This window comes from Emys orbicularis, chromosome 1 (assembly GCF_028017835.1).
Source record: "Emys orbicularis isolate rEmyOrb1 chromosome 1, rEmyOrb1.hap1, whole genome shotgun sequence".
Lineage (NCBI taxonomy): Eukaryota > Metazoa > Chordata > Testudines > Emydidae > Emys > Emys orbicularis.
The window spans coordinates 269,279,435-269,303,520 of NC_088683.1; the positions used below are offsets into that span (position 1 = coordinate 269,279,435).

The window sequence follows — 24,086 nt, forward strand, 5'->3', positions numbered from 1 at the left end:
ACTCTGAGAGGCCAATTAAGTAAAGGTGGTAATACTGCGACCCCTCCCAAAGAGAACTTTGTGACCCCTCCTTGCAACTCCCTTTTGGGTCAGGACCCCCAATTTGAGTAACTCTGGTCTTCCCTTTGAAGTCTGTATAGTATAGGGTAAAAGCACATAAAAGACCAGATTTCACGAGGGGGAGACCAAATTTCATGATCTGTGATGCATTTTTCATGGCTGTGAATTTGGTAGGGCCCTAGTTATTAGGCAAAAAAAATAGACCTGTTGATATGCTTTGAAATGCTTTCATTTCCATATGCATGACCAAATTGAAAGCATGGTGGATTGATTTAAATTAAAGCAATTTAAATTACCAATTTTAATAATGATTTAAGTCAGCAAGCAGGAAATCTGGATTTAAATAATAATCAATTTTAATCATGTTTTGCATTTGTACTTTTTAGTTATTGTCCTAAGAAAGATTGATTCTCATTGGTTGATTACCATTAAAACATGTTGCTTTGAAATTAAATATAGTTTTTACACTGAATTTGGTGTTGCTTCCCGCTAACCAGGAGGATGCACTATATCTTCCCCATTTATTTAAGCAATTTATAAAGTTTAACTTACATTTATTCAGATTTTTACTGTTTACTTTTTTATTATGTTCGAAAATGGTGAATGATGCATTTTCTTATTTAACTAGATTAATTTTCTACATTTGATTTGTATCAAATTGCATTTGGATGGAATTTAATGAATATGCACAAGAAACACATTTTCAGATTTTTTTTAGTTGAATAATATTACTTTAAATGTTCTGGATATATAATAAACAAAAAGTAAGTTTATCAAAACATGTTTTGCATTTAAAACTAACTGATTTATTAAATAAAGGAAGCATTATCTATAGTGTATTGAACTTATTGATTTTTTTCTGGTCAAATTTTCCTTCAAGATTTTAGAACTAGTAGGTCTCATCCTCTCACACCTAGTTTTTATTCATATATTGGAGGAGGAAAACAAGCTTTTCAGCTTTTTCAGCTCCCAATTTCTTAATTTTGAATGAACTAGTCATTGAAATGAACTAGCTGAAGAAACTGCATGCATGAAGAAAATGCATGAAGAGGCTATCTCTTGTCAAAAACTTATTTAGCACATAACAAACTCTGATTCTAGGTGCTTAGCCAGTTACATTCACCAGTTCAGTGGTTTGACTTTCTTTAAAACTTGTCAGCAGACATGTATTGTTTAATATTATTTGCTGTATTTAATGTAAAGTATTTTAATAGATTATAATAACTGTAGACCTTAACATAGGTTGTCAATTTCAAATTTTAAAAACTGTATTTAATTTTAAAAAATTCAATTTAAATAAAAAAAAATTTTTTTTAAAAAATTGATTTTTATCCACCCTGACTGGCAGCTTGGATGAGTAGATGGTATTAAAAAAGAGGGGCTTATACTTATTAGGCAGTATTGAACTTTTTGTATAAGCCCTCTTTTCTTCAAAAGGGATGGACTTGACTTTAAGTTAAGCTAGTATGCTGGTACAGAAAACTAACAGTTTTGGGTAACCATTTAAATTAGAATTTGGAGGAAGTCTGACAAGTACTGAGTAGCACTTGGGTTGTATAAAGAAATCTGCTAAAAAATCAGTAATTCAAAGATACCTTTGTATCCAGTAAAGAATGGAACAGAAATTACATCTGAACTGGAGGAGGGTCAGGTTGAGAGCACAGCGGTAAAATGTGGAAAAATAGGAAAATAAAGGATGCAGAAAAGACAGATAAATCCAGAGGTGGGAGAGGAGCGTTATACATAAGATTCCATAGGATCTAATGAGTTGTGGAAAGTCACTAGTCTTTGTCTTTAGAAGTGTTAACATTTTTGTTTGTAACACTGTAAGTATTGAATATCTTTTTCTTTTTGTAAATTTAACAGAATCTACAAGCAGATCCAGAAGAACTGTTTACAAAACTCGAGAAAATTGGCAAGGGCTCTTTTGGTGAGGTTTTTAAAGGAATTGACAATCAAACTCAGAAAGTGGTTGCTATAAAAATTATTGATCTAGAAGAAGCGGAAGATGAAATAGAGGACATACAACAAGAAATCACAGTGCTGAGTCAGTGTGACAGTCCTTATGTAACCAAATATTATGGATCTTATTTAAAGGTAAGATGATGCTTGTTTTTGTGTGTTACAGTGAAAGATTTTGTTCAAACGTCAATTTTTTATGGACAAGGACATCAGTAGAATAGCAGAATAGTTTTCAATAGAAGGGGAAATATTTTTTTCCCCTTTAACCTTAAAAACAGAGTGAACTTCTTATAGTTTGTGAAGAGTTTGCTTCAAGACCCATCTTAAGAATAAAATAGTGTATGTGTCTGTTTACCAAAGGCAGGAAGAAATGAAATTTGTGTAAGTAACAGACTTGTCATTGGGGACATTGAGGTCAAGCAGTAGTATATTTAGATCAGTCTAAACTTAGAATATTCTCACTCTTAAATTGTTCAATTTTAGAATGCATTGAAAATGTAATAAAATTGCATAAAACTATTAGAAACAACTCAGTACCTGCTTTTCATCAAGGTTAACAATTTTGTCAGGCCTTGATTTGTAGTAGTCTGTTTTTTAAAGACTGAGGTTTTTTTTTTTTTAGACTTGATCCTGTTTTTGACCTGAATGGCTCAAAAAATTAATTTGTTAACCTGTGACTTATTTGCAGAAGGTATTTAGTTAGCAGAGTAGCCTGAAATGAAGGCTGATGTATCTTTTATGGGTTTTGGTTGGTGTTTCATCTGAAATTACAAGCTTTACTGATCACCTCTTGGCTTTCATTTCTTTTCTCTGAAATGATCCAGTTCTTGACAGTAAATCAGTTGAGATGAGTTTTAATAATGACAAAAAAAGGTGGTACTTCTCTGCGGAAAGATTCATGTTTGAGGTTTCTCTTATGCTTTAACATAGAAGGTAGCACAACTACGCTTGGTACTTTTTGGTACTGTTTTTCTCTGACTTTATCCCATCTGTGTTACTCGGTTTTCTTTTTTTCACTGAGAGTGCAGGCAGGAGCTTAAAGCTCTCATTTTTCTATTGAAAAATGGCTGATAAGCTTACCAAAGGGCAGAAAATACCCTAAATACAAAGTTTGGTCCACTTTTGCCATTCTAGGAACGTTCTACTTCATTTCTGAGGCATGAATGCCCTTAACAAACAAACAAACAAACAAACAAAAAAATAAAACAAAAAACCCTTATTAACCAGTCAGGATTTCTGGGCTCTTCAGTTGCTTGCATACTGAGAACGGATTTGCCCTGAGGATCCAGAAGATACATGACCATTCCCACTAGGACAGTCCACTGTGTGCTTCCTGTGGCCTGGGCCTTGTTGTCTAGGGCAACTTGAGAAAAAGCCCATCACTGATATTCACCCAAATGGCAGCATGCAAAGTTTTGGACCTAATATCTCACCACTGCCCTGATGCAAACTTAGGTATAGAGTAAGTCTAAAAAGCCGCTGGAAGGTGTGAAGGTATATAGCCCAATTGGGGTCTGCTTTTAGTCTTTCTCCACTCCCCTTTTGAAATCTCCTGACTAAGTGTTGGTGGATATGTGAAACAGGGACTCCAGAAAGGGCGAGATAAGAATTTCTCCTCTCAGAGATTCTCACAGAATTCTGAACCCTTCTTCCCTCTTTAAGGAGAAATCAATCTTTTCCGCATTCTTATTCACAAAGGAAATGTTGCAAATTCCCATAAAGTTCATTTCTCCCACAGGGCCGGTGGTGAATGTGCTTCTTATGGAGGACTGCAAGCATTAAACTGGTTTTATTTAACAGCTCTGAATACACATGGTCAGATTGTCTTGCCATGAATGTAGTTCCTCCCAATGAGGATGACAATAAGGTGACACTCTCCTTGAGAACGCACAACTTCATGAGACAGTCAGAAAATATAAGTCTGAAATAATGCTGGTAGAAAAAAAGAGCTTGAACTACTTTTTCAGATGAAGGTGTTATGTCTTGTATTGTAGTAGACACCATCCTTACCTCAAAGAGTTTACAATCTAAAATGGATGAAAGGGATGCAACTTACAGACAAAATACAGGGGCATGCATGATTAGGGTACATCGTGTGTGTGTGTGTGTGTGTGTGTGTGTGTGTGTGTGTGTATATATATATATATATATATATATATATATATATATATATATAGGGAGAGAGTGCAATGGGAATACATTTGTGTTAGCACTCATTGGTCGAAGTGGGGCAGAAGAATGGTGAGCGGGGGGAAGTGGCTGTAGGTATAAGAGAAGGAAGGTGGGTAAATGGAGACGAGGGCAATTAGTACAATGGACATGAATAATGAAGTTGACCAGCTGAAGGGTTGCTATGGCAGGACAGGCTTGGGTTGAAGGGGGTGGGGGTGTCAAGAATCAATGACAATACAACAAATTGGGGGGGGGAATTAGTCTAGGTTTCAGAGTTAAATGAGTTATGATCATGTCAGGAGGCTGTAAAGATGATATTGGCAGCTGCTGCAATTCCCAGTGTAAATGAAAGAGGAGGCTTCTGGCCTTAGAACCCTGGATGGTTCTGATTGGGAATGCTGGAATTTTCTGACTTGACCCCTTAGCCTTTGGGTGCAGCTGTTTCTGACTGAGATGGGAGATCTGAAGGTCTGGGATTTCCTGAGTACCCCTCTATCCATCAAGGTGCATTTCACTGCGTTACAGTCCATTTTCTTAGGCACCCTAATAGCATCAATGGCCAGAAATTACTTTTGTTCTTTGGCTCCTTTTGCATACATAGTCTTGTATTAAGTGTTATCCATTCCCTTATGACTTTCATATATATTTGGACTTCTGTAAGAGATTTGATTTAGTACCATACAATGTTCTTGATTCGTGATTAAAAAATAATTATAGCACATATTAAAGGGATTAAAAACTGGCTGAGAGATCTCAAAGTAGTTGTAAACGGGGAATCAGTTAACTGGGTTTTTTCTAGTCGGGTCCAATAGGGATCTCCTTTTCGCCCAGTGCTTTTCAGTGCATTAATCTGAAAGAAAATGTAAAATCATTGATAATAAAGTTTGCAGATGACACAAGAATTAGTGGAGTGGTAAATAACACACACATTAGCCTGTGACAGTTGCTGGAACTGCCATCCTTGCTTTGGCAAGCCTCTCAGTGTTTTTCTATTTTGCATGTTTGTATATAGTTGTAAGTAGTTTTAGTCAGTTTTAGTGAAATTTTGTAATTTATCGAGTTAGCAGCATTTTTGTCCCTTCAAACCTTGTGCCTCCTGCAACAAGAGTATGCTTCTCAGTGACCTGCACTCAAGCTGCCTGAAGTGCCTGGGAGAAGCTCACTTGGGGGATCGCTGCCAGATTTACAGAGACTTTAAGCCTCGCACGAAGAAGGACCAGGAAGCCAGACTGAAGTTTTTGCTCATGAAGGTGGCACTGAGACCTCCATCTGAGCTAGGCCAGTCTGACTCAGCTCAGAGTGCCTCAGCATTGGTAAGGAGAGCTCCTCCTACCGTACCGGAAGCTGGGCACAGTTCACCATCCTCAGAGCCTAGGAAAAGGCACAAGAAACAGTCAGCAGAGAGGAGTCGATTCCTGTCACCAAATATGGCTAGGCTTGGGGATCAGAGTAGAGTTGACCTAAGACAGGCCACTCCTCTTACTCTACCGCAGAAGTCAGCACTATTGACTCCTGCACCTACACAGGCACTGTTGACTCCCATACTGGATGAACTGTCTTCATCTGCAATATAGCATGGTACCGATACTATCTTGGTGCCGAACACGCCGGAGGCATTTACTGTGGCCAGAGACCATCTAGCGCTGTTGGTACTGGTATCACCAGCAGTACAAGAGTTGGCGGTATTGGTGCCATCGGAACCTGTTGCCTCAGGTCATCATTTGGTACCTTCAAAAGGGAAACTGGCTATGATGACCTTGGTGCAGGCATTTTCACGATAGCACCGGTCTCTGGCGCCGGTGGGAACTGTACCTCTGTGATCCTCGGTCTCATCTTTGGAGTCAGAGGTCGAGTCTTACTCCTCTTGTTCGAGAAGTTGTCCCTGCTGCTCCCCAAGATACTCCTACCCTGCCAAAGACCTACTATTGAGTGCATGGTCAGGTCATCACCGGGGACCTGTGCTTGTCCAGTGGCCCTTTTAGAACCCCTATTCGGTGACCTTGGAATGAAGGGCACCAACATGCCATCGGGCTGCAGCCAGTCTGCACTCTGGTACTGACCCTGGCACAGAACTGTAGGAGCCGGCTCAGTGCTGAGGCAGAAAGGGAGAAAGAGTGTCTTCAGCTGGTGCAGACTTGAAACAAGTCTGTTTCAGGAGTGGGCATGTTGCCTCCCCTGTATTACTATAAGGCACACCAAGAACTGTTGAAAAGAGTGTCCTTAAATCTGGGCATACAGATGGAGGTAGCAAAAGAGTCTCCTACACCTTGGTTGATATTTTAGCTGCTGCAGCTCAGCAAATGTAGCCCTGCCTCTCAATGAAGCCATTCTGAACCCTGTTAAAGCCTTGTGGCAGCCCCGCACATCCCTCTCCCCGTGTCAGAAAGATCTGAGTGAAAGTACTTTATTCCTGTGTGGGGTTATGAGTTGTACACTCATTCCCCTCCCACCCCTTTCCGGGGATTCCTGGTAATATCTGCTGCCTGCAAAAGAGAGAGGCAGGTTCCAGACATGCCAAACCTGTGAAAGAAATGCAGAAATTGGGCTCTTTTTTGGCTTAATTGGTGTGTGAGTTGTTTTTGGCTTGTAGCTTGTTGCTTCTTTTTTTCGATTGGCTCCTGGCAAGTGGGGGCAAGCAGGAGTGAGAGTCGGTGTGCACAGCGGACCCACAACAGTCCCAGACTGTATGCCGGGGAGATCTAGTCACATAGAGTGTTGGAGTTCTTGGGGATTAGCTTGTTTTGGCCTTGTTTTGAAATGGGATTAGCTTGATTTTTGGCTTATTATGAAAGTCGGGGTGCTTATTTACTGCATGAAAGTTGGCAACTGTGGCAGGTTCATCAAAAGCAAAGGACTCCAAGAAGTTGGATCTGTTCAGTAGGAAAGTTTATTTTACTGGGGGGGGGGGTTTACAGCTCAGGATTGCAAACCAGCAGGTGCTGCTGGACATATATGATTTCAACATGTGGGACTCCATGCAGAGAGATACAATAAGGAGCATGTTGTCAGTGGTTCAAATGGAGGGCCCAGGAGCTTTAATAACACCAAGTTCAGATCCCAGGGAGGAACGGACTTTCTTATTTGCTAGTGAAGATTACAGAATTACAGCCTTACTCATGAACCATCAATAGAGAGACTCCAGCCAATTCCCCCCAGCTCTAGGCCTACACCCCAGGACTGTATAGTCTTACATTACTCAAGGGCACCTTGAGCAGTGCAAGTTCATTAAGTAATTCGCCACTCCCTCAGTGTGAAATGGACACACACTACCCTTTGTAAACTGGGCTGAGATTTCGCAAGCCACTTAACCCTGAACAAATTAACTACAGAAAGACAGATTTTAAGTGATAGGCATGGCGAGGGACATCTTCCAGCAGTGGGAGACTTCCCAAATAGATCTATTTGCAACCTAGTACAACAGAAAGTGTCACCAATTCTACTCCCTGCGAGGCCACAGTCCGGGGTGAATCATAGACGTCTTTCTGTTGTCGTGACTGGAACATCTTTACTACGCTCCCCCCATCCCACTCATACAGGGAGTACTTCTAAAGATAGAACGGGACTGGGTCATCCTGATAGCCTCAGTATGGCCCCGCCAATGTTGGTTTGCCACTCTGCTAGGCCTCTCAGTGGTGACTCTAGTTCAACTTCTGTTACATCCGGACCTGATCTTTCAGGACCATGGTCAACTGCTCCACCTGAACCTGAGCTCCCTTCACCTAACTGCCTGGGAGCTTCATGGCTAAACCTCAGAGAGCAGGCTTGCTTGGTGTTAGTTCCTCAGGTCCTACTAGGTAGTAGGAAGCCCTCCACCAGGGCTACTTACCTTTCAAAGTGGAAGCGGTTTTCAGTCTGGGCATCCCAACGTGGGGTCTTACCCATGTAGTCATTCTTACAGGAAATACTCAAGTATCCATTACACCTGAAGCAGCACAGTTTAGCTATCTTCTCTGTCAAGGTTCACCTTACAGTAATATTGGCTTTCCACCTCCGGGTGAATAACTGATCCATGTTTTCACATGACATGTCCGTCTAATTTATGAAGGGGCTAGAGAGGTTATACCCTCAAATAAGAAAGTCCGTTCCTCCCTGGGACCTGAACTTGGTGGTGTTAAAGCTCCTGGGACCTCCGTTTGAACTATTGACAACATGCTCCTTATTGTATCTCTCCTGGAAAGTAGTTTTCTTAGTGGCCATCACTTCGGACAGAAGGGTTTCGGAGCTCTGTGCCCTCATATCAGAGCCTCCAAACACAGTCTTCTTTAAAGACAAGGTACAGTTATATCCCCACCCGTTTCCAACTGAAAGTGGTCTCACAATTTCATAACAATCAGACAATCTGTCTTCTTCTCTTTTACCCAAAGCCACATGCAAATAGGGAGGAACAGTGCCATCACTCATTGGGTGTTAGACGAGCCCTACCATTCTACATAGAACAGACTAAACCGTTCAGAAAGTCCACTTAACTGTTAGTAGTGGACAGGATGAAGGGCCTCCCAATCTATTTGCAGACAATTTTGTTCTGATTGCATTCGTACTTGTTACAATTGAGTGGGGGATCCACCTCCAGCTATCCTGACAGCTCATTCCACAAGGTCACAAGCATCCTCAGCAGCATTCATAGCGCAGATCTGGTCATCGGTGCATATGTTCTCCTCCCATTACACCATCCTCAGAAGTCCAGAGATGATGCCAAATTTTGTTGAGCTGCCCTGCAGTCCATGTGTCCGTGAACTCTGATCCTTCCACCTATTCAACTGCTTGGGAGTCACCAGAGTGGAATGCACATGTACAATCACTCGAAGAAGAAAAAATGGTTACTAACCTTCTGTAACTGTTCTTCAAGATATGTTGCCCATGTCCATTCTACCACCTCCACCTCCTGCCCTGTACATCAGAGTTTTCTAGAAAGGAGGATCTGAGGGGGAGCGGTGCTGTGAGCATGTGGCACCAGAGGGGGCTCCAGCTGCCCCAACAGGTACCACTGAGGGAAAAAAATTTAACAACTGTGCTCAGGGCGTGCACACACCTAGAGTGGAATGGTCATGTGCAGCGCATCTCGAAGAACAACAATTATGGAAGCTTAGTAACCTTTTTTTCTACAGAATGATCTGCACTTACTTGAACAATATGTTTTAGTATAGCCAAATGCAAGATCATAAATCTGGGAATGAAGAATGTGGGTCACACTTATGGGGGACTGAATTTTGGAACGCATTGATGCTGAAAGGAATTTAGGGATCATGATGGATAAAAAACTGAATATGAGCTCCTGAGGTGGTGCTGTAGCTAACTGTGTTAACCTGATTTTATAGGGCTGATTTATTATAGGCTTGCCAATTATTTGACCAGAAGATACTTAGGTTCTTGTCCCAAAATCAGGCTACAGAATTAGGGAATGTAGGCAGATCAGTACTTTGTCTGGACTCTCGGGGTGTGCGGCAAGGACATTCACACTGAGGACAGAACCAAAATTTTAATATTTTTATTACAATAAAACGAGAGTAATCAAAGCTACAAACCACAAAGCGACGAAGTAGTACAGTTCTATAGTTCCTGGTGGTAACATCCCTTTTACAAGAGCCACTTAAACTAGCATACAAACACCCTTCCTTGGGGACCTGGTAGTGGGAGACAGAGGACCAGCCTCATCTCTGGCATGCCCAATAAATTCGATGGTACAGGTTCCTCAATCCCAGGATGGTAGAGATCAGCTTCGAGTGTTGAGTAGCTAAGCTATATTGCATAAGCGGAGCTCATAGCTTAACCAAAAGAGAACTTAAAGAAAGATAACTAAGAGCAGGAATCCTTCCACATGGTGGTTTGACCTCTTATAGGGTCTTGGCATTATCCTGAATATTCATGTCAGTGCCCAATTTTCCATGCCCAAATCTTATTTCCTCACCCAGATAAATCTTAGGGTACACTTATTCTGTAGACTAACATAGTCTTACATATTAATAACATGTTCATACATATTAATATCAAGTCTCATTCTCAAAACTGTTACCTCTGGCCTGAACCATTACTTCCATGTTCTTGCAGTGTACCTTGTGGTTACCAGTACGTCCCAGAATTACGGTAAGCACATTCAGTTCCCTGTTCAGTTCCCCAAAGTCAAAAGGGTAACCAGTGGGCTATTTATCTATGCCAAACGTTACACACACATAAGCTAACTTGCTCTAGCGAATTGTACAGGATACAGCCTGTAGGCTCCTTGCATTACAACCAAATATAATGAGATAATATCTACTGAAATATAAACCAAAATAATATCAATCAAACCAATAAAGAAGATTATATAATATAGCAAGCTGGCAGGCTAGCCCTATGGGCTACAGTGTGCTAACACAAGCTATGTATGTGGAGGCAAGGGAATATTGAGTAGAAGTAAGAATGTGGTGTTACTGTTGTAGATAGCATCAGTGAGACCATTAGTGGAATACTGTGTCCAATACTGGTGTCCACACTTCCCAAAGGATGTTGGAAAAATTGTAGAGAGTTCAGAAAAGAACTACAAGAACAATTTTGAGGACTGGAAAACCTAGCTTACTATAGACTTAAGAAGCTCATTCTATTTAGTTTATCTAAAAGAAGATTAGTAGGTGATTGAGCCTTTTAGAAGTGCCTATCTGGGAAGAAGATTTCTGGTGGTAGAGGGCTCTGAAATCTACCAGACAAAGGTATAACAATATCTAATGGCTGGAAGCAGAAGCTAAATTCAGGCTAGAAATAAGGCATACATTTTGAGTCAGGGTAATTAACTATTGGAATTGCTTACCTAAGGATTGGGTCACTTGACGTTTTAAAATCAAGGTTGGATTACTTCTTAAAATATGCTGTAGCTCAACCAGAAATATGGGCTTGGTGAAGGAATTACTGAAATTCTATGGCCTGTGTTATGTAGGAGAATGGATTGGGTGATCATAATGGTCCTCTATGGCCTTAAAATTCTGTGAATAATGTTAACTACTGAAATGTGATTTACTTGGAACTATCTAAAGGCCAGCTTGAAGCTTCAGTTGATCTAGCATGCGGTGTCTGGCCTTATAAATAATACAAAAAGGCAAGAGCACATTATGCTGGTGTCCACCAGCTCCTTCACCCAGTAAAGAATCTGCTTTGCGGTCTTGGTACTTACCTTTAAGATGGATTGGTCCCTGGTTATCTGAGACCAGTTACCCTCCACTTTTTGTATCATTTGTGGTCCTGAGGTTTCTTTGCTTGTGTGCATGCTTGCCTACAGCCCTTTGCGGAACAACTTAATGGGAGAGGACATCTCAGTCTGCATCCCTCTTAAATTTGGACATCAAATGGGTGGTTGGCTCCAGACACTCCTTTCCCTCACTACCTCTTTTGAAAGATTTAAAGAGGTTTTTGTCTCCCCGAGGAGGTAGTCATGAAATTATCAGTCAGTAGTCAATCATCTTCAAAACATGATTTATTGAAAATACAGAGGAAACTGAAGAAAAGCAAAAAGTTTGCATAACCTATCTAAATTTACACTTCTCATGAATGCCTTATCCAGTTAGCTTAACTTAGTTACAATAAAAAGAAAACAAATACCTTGCATTTCTTCAAAAACAATGTTTCACCAACTACTTGTTGGTCAGGCTGATGCTGCCTTTTACTTCTGGGTCTCTGAGATCTCTGAAGTCTTCACTACTGAGAAACTAGGAAAATAGGAAGGAGCATAAACCCTAGCAAGTTGAGTGTAAAAGTATGATTAGGCAGGCCAAAAAAAGAATGTGAAGAGCAACTAGCAAAAGACACAAAAGCTAACAGCAAAAACTTTAAGTACATCAGAAGTAGGAAGCATGCCAAACGATCAGTGGGGTCATTGGACAATCGGTGCGAACGGAGCACTCAAGGAAGACAAGGCCATTGTGGAGAAGCAAATGAATTCTTTGCATTAGTCTTCAATGCAGAGGTTGCGAGGGAGATTCCCACACCTAAGCCATTCTTTTTAAGTGACAGATCTGAGGAACTGTCCCATGTTGAGGTGTCAGTAGAGGTGGTTTTGGAACAAATTGATAAATTAAACAGTAACAAGTTACTAGAATGAGATGGTATTCATTCAAGCGTACTGAAGGAATTCAGTTATGAAATTGTAGAAGTACTAACCGTGAAATGTAACCTATTGCTTAAATTAACCTTTGTACCAGATGACTGGAGAACAGCTAATGTAACACCAATTTTTTAAAAAGGCTCTAGAGGAGATGTTGGCAATTACATGCCGGTAAGCTTAACTTCAGCATCAGGCAAATTCTGTGCTGTAAAGAACAGAATTATCAGATACATAGATGAATGCAATATGTTGGGGGAGAGTCAACCCAGATTTAGGGAAATTATCCTCACCAATCTATTCTTTGAGTGAGTCAACAAACATGTGGACAGGGTGACCCAGTGCATATAGTGTACTTGGACTTTCAGGAAGCCTTTGACAAAGTTTCACACCAAAGGGTTTTAGGCAAAGTAAGCAGTCATGAGATAAGAGAGAAGGTCCTCTCATGGATCAGTAACTGGTTAAAAGCTAAGAAACAAAGGGTAGGAATAAATGGTCAGTTTTCACAATGGAAAGAGGTAAATATCAGGGTCCCTCAAGGATCTGTAGTGGGACCAGTGCAGTTCAACATATTCATAAATGATCTAGAAAAGGGGTGAAACATCTGCTCAGTGTGCAATGGCAATAAAAAAAGCTGAAAATTTTGGAACCATTAGGAAAGGGATAAATAATGTCATTATGTAAATCCATGGTACACTCGCACCTTGAATATTGAATGTAGTTCTAGTTGCCTCATCTCAAAAAAGATATATTTGAATTGGAAAAGGTAGAGAGAGGAAACAAAAATTATTAGGGTTATGGAACAGTGTCCATGTGAGGAGAGATTAAAAAGACTGGAACTCATCAGGTTAGAAAAGAGGCGACTAAGGGAGGTTATGACAGAGGTCTATAAAATCATGCATGGTGTGGAGAAAGTTCATAGGAAAGTGTTATTTATCCCCCTCATATAACACACAAACCAGGGCTCATCCAATGAAATTAATAGGTAGGTTTAAAACAAACATAAGGAAATCCATCTTCACACAAGGCCCAGTCAACCTATGGAACTTATTGCCAAGGGATGTTGTGAAGACCAAAAGCATAACTGGGATTAAAAAAGAATTGGATAAATTCATGGAGGGATAGGTCCAAGAATGGCTTGAAGATCAAGATGCTCTGGGTGGCTCTCAACTTCCTACTGCCAGAAGCTGGGACTGGACAACAGGGAATGGATCACTCAATAATGCCCTGTTCTGTTCATTCGCTTTGAAGTGTTTGGCAGTGGCCAATGTTGAATGATAAGATACTGGGCTAAGTGGACCATTGGTCTGATGGAATATGACCTTATGTTGATTAGAAAAAAGTATGCTTTTTTTTACTGCAAGGTAACTAACCTACATAAACTGTCCCACTGTAAAAACATAAAATCCGAAGTGGAGTCTATGGGTATGTCTACACTACCTGCCGGATCGGCGGGCAGCAATCGATCCAGCAGGGGTCGATTTATCACGTCTAGTGTAGATGCGATAAATTGATCCCCGAGTGCTCTCCCATCGACTTCTGTACTCCACCACCATGAGAGGCTCAGGCGGAATCGACGGGGGAGCGGCAGCAGTCGACTCACCGCGGTAAGTTTATCTAAGTACGTTAGACTCATAGACTCATAGACTTTAAGGTCAGAAGGGACCAATATGGTCATCTAGTCTGACCTCCCGCATGATGCAGGCCACAAAAGCTGACCCACCCACAACAGAATCCTCCAGGCTGCGACCCCTGCCCTATGCTGCGGAGGAAGGCGAAAAACCTCCAGGGCCTCTGCCAATCTACCCTGGAGGAAAATTCCTTCCCGACCCCAAATATGGCGATCAGTAGAACCCTGAGCATACAGGCAAGATTCTACAGCCGGACCCTCATTTTACCCGCGATGGCACGTTAATGCCTAATTGACTAAAATCACGTTATCCCATCAAACCATTCCCTCCATAAACTTATCAAGCCTAATCTTGAAGCCAGAGAGGTCTTTCGCCCCCACCGTTTCCCTCAGAAGGCTGTTCCAAAATTTCACCCCTCTGATGGTTAGAAACCTTCGTCTAATTTCAAGCCTAAACTTCCCCACGGCCAGTTTATATCCATTCGTTCTCGTGTCCACATTAGTACTGAGCTGAAATAATTCCTCTCCCTCCTTGGTATTAATCCTTTTGATATATTTAAAGAGAGCAATCATATCCCCCCTCAGCCTTCTTTTGGTTAGGCTAAACAAACCGAGCTCCTCGAGTCTCCTTCCATAGGAAAGGTTTTCCATTCCTCGGATCATCCTAGTGGCCCTTCTCTGTACCCGTTCCAGTTTGAGTTCATCCTTTTTAAACATGGGAGACCAGAACTGCACACAGTACTCCAAATGAGGTCTCACCAGCGCCTTGTATAACGGAAGCAGCACCTCCCTGTCCCTACTAGAAATACCTCGCCTAACGCATCCCAAGATCGCATTAGCTTTTTTCACAGCCACGTCACATTGCCGACTCATAGTCATCCTGCGATCAACCAGGACTCCGAGGTCCTTCTCCTCCTCCGTCACTTCCAACCTATGCGTCCCTAACTTATAACTAAAATTCTTGTTAGTCATCCCTAAATGCATCACCTTACACTTCTCACTATTAAATCTCATCCTATTATTGTTACTCCAATTTACAAGGTCATGCAAGTCTCCCTGCAGAATATCCCGATCCTTCTCCGAATTGGCAATACCTCCCAACTTTGTGTCATCCGCAAACTTTATCAGCCCACTCCTACATTCGGTTCCGAGGTCAGTAATGAATAGATTAAATAAAATAGGACCCAAAACCGAACCTTGAGGAACCCCACTGGTGACTTCCCTCCAACCCGACAGTTCACCTTTCAGTACTACCCGCTGCAGTCTCCCCTTTAACCAGTTCTTAATCCACCTCTGGATTTTCATATCGATCCCCATCTTTTCTAATTTAACCAATAATTCCTCGTGCGGCACAGTATCAAACGCTTTACTAAAATCGAGGTAAATTAGATCCACCTCATTTCCTTTATCTAGAAGGTCTGTTACTTTCTCAAAGAAGGAGATCAAGTTGGTTTGGCACGATCTGCCTTTCGTAAACCCATGTTGTAATTTGTCCCAATTGCCATTCACCTCAAGGTCCTTAACTACTTTTTCCTTCAAAATTTTTTCCAAGACCTTGCATACTACAGAAGTTAAACTAACAGGCCTGTAGTTACCTGGGTCACTTTTTTTCCCCTTCTTGAAAATAGGAACCACATTAGCTATTTTCCAGTCCAACGGTACCACCCCCGAGTTTACAGATTCATTAAAAATTATCGCTAAAGGGCTTGCAATTTCTCGCGCCAGCTCCTTCAATATTCTAGGATGAAGATCATCCGGTCCACCCGATTTAGTCCCATTTAGCTGGTCAAGTTTGGCTTCCACCTCTGATACTGTAATGTCAATCCCCCCTCCTTTATTCCCCTCTGTCCTGCTCCCTCTATTTCTAAGCCCTTCATTAGCCTTATTAAAGACCGACGCAAAATATTCATTTAGATATTGTGCCATGCCTAGATTATCCTTAATCTCCACTCCATCTACATGCTTCAGCGGTCCCACTTCCTCTTTCTTTGTTTTCTTCCTATTTATATGGCTATAAAACCTCTTACTATTGGATTTAATTCCCCTCGCGAGGTCCAACTCTACACGGCTTTTGGCCTTTCTCACTGCATCCCTACGTGCTCTGACCTCAATAAGGTAGGTTTCCTTGCCGATCTCTCCCCTCTTCCATTCTTTGTACGCTTTCTGTTTTTTCTTAATCGCCCCTTTGAGACGCCCGCTCATCCAGCTAGGTCTAATTCTCCTGCCTACTAACCATTTCCCCTTTCTCGGGATACAGGCCTCGGACAGCTCGTGCAACTTCAGCTTGAAATAATCCCAGGCCTCATCTACCTTTAGCTCTCTAAGTATGTTAGCCCAATCCACTTCCCTAAGTAGTTGCCTTAATTTATTAAAGTTGGCCTTTTTGAAATCGTAAACCTTAGTCAGAGTTTTATGTGTGTTAATCCTTCCATTTAGTTTAAACCGAATTAGCTCATGGTCACTCGAGCCAAGGTTGTCCCCTACAACCATTTCCTCAACGAGGTCCTCACTACTCACCAGCACCAAATCTAAAATGGCATCCCCCCTCGTCGGTTCAGCTACTACTTGATGAAGGAATTCATCTGCTAGCACGTCTAGGAACATCTGAGCCCTATTATTGTTGCTAGCATTTGTTCCCCAATCTATGTCTGGGAAGTTAAAGTCCCCCATGATTACACAGCTCTTATTAGTTTTTACTTCCTTAAAAACATTAAATAGTTCTCTGTCCGCATCCAGGCTAGATCCTGGCGGTCTATAGTACACCCCAAGGAGTATCTCAGGGGAGGCTCTAGTAGTTCTTTTATGCAGTGTAATTATTGCCCATACAGACTCCGTCTTATCCATTCCATCACTTATTATTTCTTTACATTTTAGCTCATTATTGACATACAATGCCACACCCCCACCTTTACCTTTTTTCCCGGTCATTCCTAAACAGCACATACCCTTCCATACCTGTACTCCAGTCATGACTACCGTTCCACCACGTTTCGGTTATTCCTACGATATTAGGTTTCATTTCTTGGACCAGGAGCTCCAATTCCTCCATTTTGTTACCTAGGCTTCTCGCATTTGTGTATAAACATCTTACCGTATGCTGTCTATCCTTTCTCCCATTAGTTATGCAATTTGGTACGGACCCCGTACTGTCCATCCGCCCCCTCCTTCTAATGTCCAATTCCCTACCCCTACCTATATCTGTGCTTATCTCTTCGCCCTCCTTTTCAGTGTTGGAATCTGGCGTGGAGATTAACTGGACATCTCCCAACCGTCTCCCCCCAAGTTCCTAGTTTAAAGCCCTTTTGATGAGATGAGCCAGCCTCCCTCCCAGAAGTCTATTTCCTTCCCTACTCAGGTGAAGTCCATCCCGTGAGAACAGCTGTCTGTCCCCGAAAGCCTCCCAGTGGCCATACATCCCAAAGCCCTCCTTATAGCACCACTCCCTTAGCCAGCTATTTATCCTCACAATTCTGTCTGCCCTTTGCTGTCCTTCTCTAGGAACAGGCAGAATCCCACTGAAGATAATCTGAGCCTCGACTTCCTTAAGCGTCTTCCCCAGCCTGGCATAATCTCCCTTGATTCTCTCTAGCGAGAACCTAGCCGTGTCATTCGTTCCTACATGAAGGACGATCAAGGGGTTCTTACCCGCTCCTTTTAGGATCCTTTTCAACCGCAGGTCCACATCCCGTATCTTAGCGCCCGGCAGACAGCACACCCTTCTGTTTTCTGGGTCCGCCCTGGTCACAGGCCTGTCTAACCTCCTCAGTAAGGAGTCCCCAATCACATAAACCTGCCTTTGCCTGGGGGCAGCGCAGTCTACTAATCTATCCCCTGTTCCCTGCGGCCGTAACTCCTGTCTGTCTCTATTTTCCCTTATAGTCCCCCTATTGCCATCCTGTATCCTCCTGGGGCCGAGTATTGATGCTGTCTCCATCAACTCCTCCCCTCTGTCTATTGGACTAGCTGCCCTTCTTTTCTTCCTCTGCCTCCCACCATCAGTTACCACCTGCTGCGTCCCCTCCTCGTTAGCCAAACACCCAAACCTGTTCCTGAGTTCTATTTCCCCCTCACTTGCCCTCCTTTTCCTTGGCCTGCTTCTCATGGTCACATGCTTCCACTTCTCTTGTTCTCCCCCCGACCTTCCCCCCTCACAGACCATAGCCCCCGCTTCCATCTGCACCCCCGAGCATTCCCCTTCAGCCACCCCTTGCCTTTGCTCCATTAGCTGCTCAAACCCCCTTCTAAACTCTACCAGGGTCTCTACCTGCATCTCCAACCCTCGGACCTTTTCCTCTAACAGGGCAATTAGGCGGCATTTCATACAGACATAGCTCTGATCAGGTGCCCCCGCTAGGACTATATACATACCGCAGCTGCTACATGCTTTCATCTGCATTGTGTCCCCTGCTGCTTGGCTCATGGCTGCTATAGTCTCTGCCTGCAGCCTCTGGGGAAACAGAGCACACCGAACACCGCGCCTGCCTGCCTCCCCTTCCACCTCCCCCTGTAAACTCCCACTTAAACTCCCCTGTTGGCCGGCTTCTGGGGGCCGCTGCTCGCTGCTAGGGCCGCTGCTTGGCTGGGAGGCCTCTTTTATAGGCCCCCTAATCAGCCAAGCTCCGCCCCCGTTGACTTCAGCTACGTTATTCATGTAGCTGAAGTTGTGTAACTTAGATCGATTTCCTTCTCTTCCCCCCCTCCCCCCCCCGCCCGCTGTGTAGACCAGGCCTTAGACCCATGAACCTCTTAATGCCACTTGGCAAAGGGATTACAAGAATATCCTGATCCTGGTATGTACGTTCACATGACATTCTTTGGTGAGGCCTTAAATGAAAGGCACATTCATGCTGGTCATAGGCATCCTTTAAGTCAAGGGCAGCATGCTGAGGTCATTCATGCTGGTTACTCCTCACTTAATGTCATCCCGGTTAACGGTTGTTTCGTTGTTATGTCGCTGATCAGTTAGAGAACATGCTTGTTTAAAGTTGTGCAATGCTCCCTTATAACGTCGTTTGGCAGCCACCTGCTTTGTCCACTGCTTGCAGAAAGAGCAGCCCGTTGGAGCTAGCTGGTGGGGGCTTGGAACCAGGGTGGACCAACAGTCCCCCATCAGGTCCCTGCTCCCCTAAGTTCCCTGTGCAGCTGCCCAGCAGGCTATCAATTGCTGGGCAGTTCAGCTGTCCCTCCCCCCACTGCCGTGTGCTGCTCCTGCCCTCTGCCTTGGAGCTGCCCCTGGGAGCCTCCTGCTTGTGCTGTGTGTGTGTGGGGGGGGGGGGGGGGGGAAGAGTGAGCCTTTTTTTACCTCACGCCAGATTTCAGATGATATTGCTCTTATGCAAGACTTCAAGATGTATCTTCATACAATAGTGAGGAATTGCCTGAGACTTCTAGGTCATATGGCAGCTTGTACATACATAACTCAGCATGCCAGACTTCACCTTCACCTTCAACATGTCTAGATGTTGCATCACAGACCTCTCAGCCTACATGTGAGTGCTTGGATGCTTAGTGGTTAACTCCCCAGGAAACTGACTGTTTCTTTGGACTCCAGAATGTTCTCTTAAATAGCTGAAAGCCTTCCACGAGGTATACTCACCTCAAGAGAGGGAAGAGGTTCTCTCTGTGGCCCCAGGAGAAAGGAACCTCTGAGACCTTTACAGGCTTCCATACAACTCGTTCTGGATTATCTGCTTCACCTAAGCGTAAAAGACTCACTATCAGTTCTCTGAGATTTCATTTGGCAACTATCTCTGTATCCCATCCTCATGAGGAAGGAAGGTCTGTTTTTTCCAACCCTATGACAATTAGATTCCTGAAAGGATTGGCTAGAAACTTCCCCCCTGTGAAAGATCCCACCCCCAATGTGGGATACAAATTTAGTTTTTAGCTTTAATGGTTCCCTCCCCCCACCCTCCTTGAGCTTGTGGCTATGTGTACTCCCTCTCTCATCTCTAAATGAAGGTAGTACTCTGAGGGAGCTTTAGTTGCTGACCCTTCTTATACAGTATTTTACAAAGAGAAAGTTTGCGTCCACACCCTAAATTTATCACTAGAGTGATGTCAAAATTTCATCTGAATTTAGGAGTTATGTGCATAATTCCTGTTGTTTCTGGGATGTAGGAACTCCAGTATCCCCACTGAAAACAGTGCTGCCTGTAACATGCTTTATTATCAGGGAAACAGATGAAATGATGACCCTTCACCCCCATGCACTGTCAGCAGAGTTTGAATCTGGGACTTTCAGCTCAAAATCACAAACCTTCATACTTGAAGTAAAGCATTAAGCCTGCTAACTGGCAGCAGTAGCAGATGGCTATCTACTATTGACCCACCACTGAAGGGGACTCATAATATACTTCACAAGTTTGTTACAAATAATTAAGTGATTTCCTTCCTTGGTTATCACTACCATGGAATTGGAGATTCGGTAAGCCTATCTGTTTTATTACATCACGTGTTTTAATGCTACAGTTTCATCACTAGGTAGCCAAAATCAGTCAGCTAACTTTGTGATTGCATTGCAGGATTAACATATCAATGTATTTGGTTTGGGTCTTCAAGTGAATTCTACCAGTTAAAACTGGTCGGAGGGAAGGTAATTGTAGGAGCAGGATAGGGGGGAAAATACTAATCTTTACCTGTGTAAATGAATAATACATGATGGTGTGTTTTTGACGGCCGTTATACTGTGTATTGAGGAATGACTGTACAATTCCTAAGTGTTGCTACTTCATAAATCGGTTAATTGAAAAGACAACAGTAAAATATCTACAAAAGAAGATAAGTTCCATTGGGATTTTATAAAAGGAAGAGTCATCTGATGAGAGTTGTGGGCAAAGCAGATGAATTTGGCAATGTTTTTGGGCTAAAGAGCCGGTTGGATGATAAGGCTAAAGAGAAGATGATTATAGTAATCAAAGCAGGAGACCATCAGGATATAGACAAAGGTTTTGGAAAGTGAGGGCTGATTGTTCTAAATCCCATTGCTTTTTTTACATTTCCACAACCTGAACACAATGAGTAAAGGGAAAAGACAAGTCATGGATGATAGATTGATTGCAGACCTGGGACACGGAAAAGCTTATGGAGTTATTCTGTGAGTGGATATAGAAGAGTAAGAACATATGTTTGTGAATGTAAAATATATTGAGTACATTTCCCATGTTGTGTTTAAATTGTTGGCAGTATAGCCAGGAAGAGAGATCAGATGTCAATCTGAAGGGAGACTGGGGGGAAGGTTATGGGAACCTCTTCTTAGTTGTTTATAAAGTTTTTTTGGATGGGCCAACTCTGGAAAGCATTATACATGTATTTCAGTCAACTTCACTGGAAGTAAAGTTTGCAGGTACAGGCAAGTGTCTGTGGTGAAAAGGATTAATCTTACCATGAGCATTTGTTGAAGGATGATTATATAGGCTGAAAAGGTCTTTTCAGCAAATAAAATCATAGCTTATGATAAAGCTAGTTTATAAAGTTCATTTATTATACTCTACTTTTGTTGGAGCACAGTTCCCCCGAGAGGTGAAATTCTCTGTAAGGAAATTAATTTAACCTGATTTTTGGAGAGTTGTTGGATTGTGGACTAATCACTGTGTCAAATTTTTGGGAGAGAATTTTGATTATTTTTGCATTAAGCACTTTCTAGCAAGTGATTTTGCAAGTAATGGTATTAGAACTGGCTTACTGGAAAGAATAAATTCACAGGATTAATGATATACTACTACTGTAGTTGCCGAGCTAATTGAATGTAGTTTTGTTGAATGATTTTTGATTATTATTGATTAACTGCTATGGTTAGGTTAGATTGTAGGACTCATTGACCAGTAAGTGTGTATGGAAATTTAAAAGGAGATTGTTCAAGCTCTGAGGACGGCAGAGATTGTCTAAATGTTAGCTAATTATACATTTCCAAAGAAAAATTGCTTACAGATGTCGTTCACCAAGGATGTTCTGCTTAGGTGTGTATGATGATCTTTTAGCCTGTGTTTACATGAGTTACAGCAGTGTCTAAGAATGCCCACGTTTCCTTCTCTTTCCCTAGTCTCTGTTCTATCTTGGCTGCACAACAGATGATTTTTCTTTTTCTCTTTGTGGCTGGACAAGTTAGAAGGCTGACAAACCTTGACAAAAGGACCTGAATGCGCCACGTGCAAAACGACAATGATTTCTTTGATTGCAGGGACCTTTTGGCCAGCTTCGGGTAAGGATTTGTGTTTAGAAGAGAACCTTTGGGCTCGTCTGTATCTCCCTCCCCTCAAAGGGATGGCAGCCCGAGGACACCTAACATTCATCCTGATGCCAACAGACTTCAAAGGAGGTAAGCGTCTCAGAAATGCTCCCTTGCCAAATACTTCTCATCAGTCCTGCACCTCAACTTGGTAATATTCTTCAGTACAGCTTTACCATCTCTCACAGATTTCTGTTCATGGCTCCTCTATGAAAATATTTGCTCATACCTTATGAAAATTATCGAAGGCCTCATCAGCTGGTTTTAGCCCCATTTAGGTTCATGGAAATAAACGTCGCTATCAACAGCCCTGGTTCATTCAGCTCAGAATGTGTTCTCAAATAGAGGAAAGGAAACTTTATACTTCCTGTGATTTGTACAAAAGTCAGTTATTTCCCCACCCCTTTTTTGTTTTCATGTTTTGGATCTGTCTCAACACTTGAGCAACTCTGAATTCATGTCCTTTTGGGATCAAGTTGGGAGAAAAAAACAATAAGCATTCCCCTCAATATAGTAAATAAATACTTTTTAAAGGCTCTCTGGAGGACTCCCAGACACCAAATCCTTCCATTTAATTCTTTGTGTACAAGCTAGATTGCTAGAAAGAATTGTTCTACAATTGAATCCCGCAAAAGCAGCATGCACTGCGTTTTATTCTCTTAGAGGGAAATGTGTCCCTGAAGGAACATGTTGCTTGTCTAAGGCACAGTCTTGAGAAAAACTTGCATTTTGGTCCAGTGCTGCTGTTTACACCTCCAGAATAATAATTGCTCCCTGGATAAGTTCTTAGTAGCAGCAGACTTTACCATTTTAAGTTGCCGTTGCTGTTCTTCCCTTTAGAGGGCATAGACTTTTTGGTGAAGAGGTAGATAGCTAAGAAGACTAAATCATGATCCCAGTCTTAATTCCAGAGATGAAGTCTGCATTAAGATTATTCACAGGAAAGGTCAGATATTATAGGTCTTGCTTTTCTTGTTCTTATTCCAGAGAGCATTATATGAAACAAATTAGGAGCAAGACCACATATCCTTCCATAAATGAGGAATTTTTTTTATGTCAAATCTTTCAGTATGGTCATCTTTGGGGATGAGTCAGGACTTTTTATTAATATGGAATTAGTTGTGCATTTGTTGAAAAATTATCTGTTGTAGGGAGTGTGTTTAGAGCACATAGTTGGCAGTCCGAACTCTCAAGTTGTACATGTGGCACTAACATCCACTGTGTGACCTTGGGCAACTCACTTAACCTTTTTTGCTTGGTTTTCCCATATGTAAAATGGGCATAGTACTTAACTATCAGAAGTTGAAGCTTGTCATGTTTATATAGCATTTTTTGATCCTTTAGGGTCAAAAGTGCTATATAGAGTAATTGCAAAATAGTATTGTAATTTTCATCATCTTATTACCATCCAATTAATTTTCTTGTGGAACTCTACCGTCTCAATGTAGAAGATATGTGGATCTGAACTTAAGCACATTAGAACAACAAGAAGGTGTGTCAGTCCTAAATATCATTCTTACCTGGATTTAAAATACACAAATCTCATGAGACAGTTTTGCAGACGATTGTGCTAGGACTTCTGTTTCTCTACACAGAGTTTTCTGAACATGCCAAAAGGAGCAGCAGCAGATTGATGTGTAAACCATGTCAGTTTTACTCTGTTCCTGCATATGTTGCCTGGGAAGGATTATGTACAGGTGGATCATAGGTGTTTTTCTGTACTATTGAGTTCCTCTGTTTATGTGGGATGATGGTGAGGGAAGGGCAGAGAGAGGCATTTTCTCTGCTTCCCTTCTGATTTGTGTGTGTAGCTGAAAACTTTTGTCTAGGCTTCTATGAATATTTCTTTCCCAGTAACTCAGCAAGAACAGAGCTAAAAATGAGGATTTCACAATGGTCTCTTTCCTCATGCTCCTACAAGGCTGATGGGAAGATATTCTGTGCAAGATTACAATAATGTCTTGGGGGGA

The 24,086-nt window shown here is 42.1% G+C and overlaps 1 protein-coding gene across 1 annotated transcript in view; it reads left to right on the top strand.

The window, feature by feature from the left end:
• Positions 1–24,086, top strand: part of STK24 (serine/threonine kinase 24) — a 117,597-nt gene that overhangs the window by 14,157 nt on the left and 79,354 nt on the right. The window contains exon 2 of the mRNA XM_065404914.1: positions 1,927–2,157. Within this exon, the coding sequence (XP_065260986.1) occupies positions 1,927–2,157 (231 nt within the window). The remainder of the gene's footprint in view (positions 1–1,926; positions 2,158–24,086) is intronic.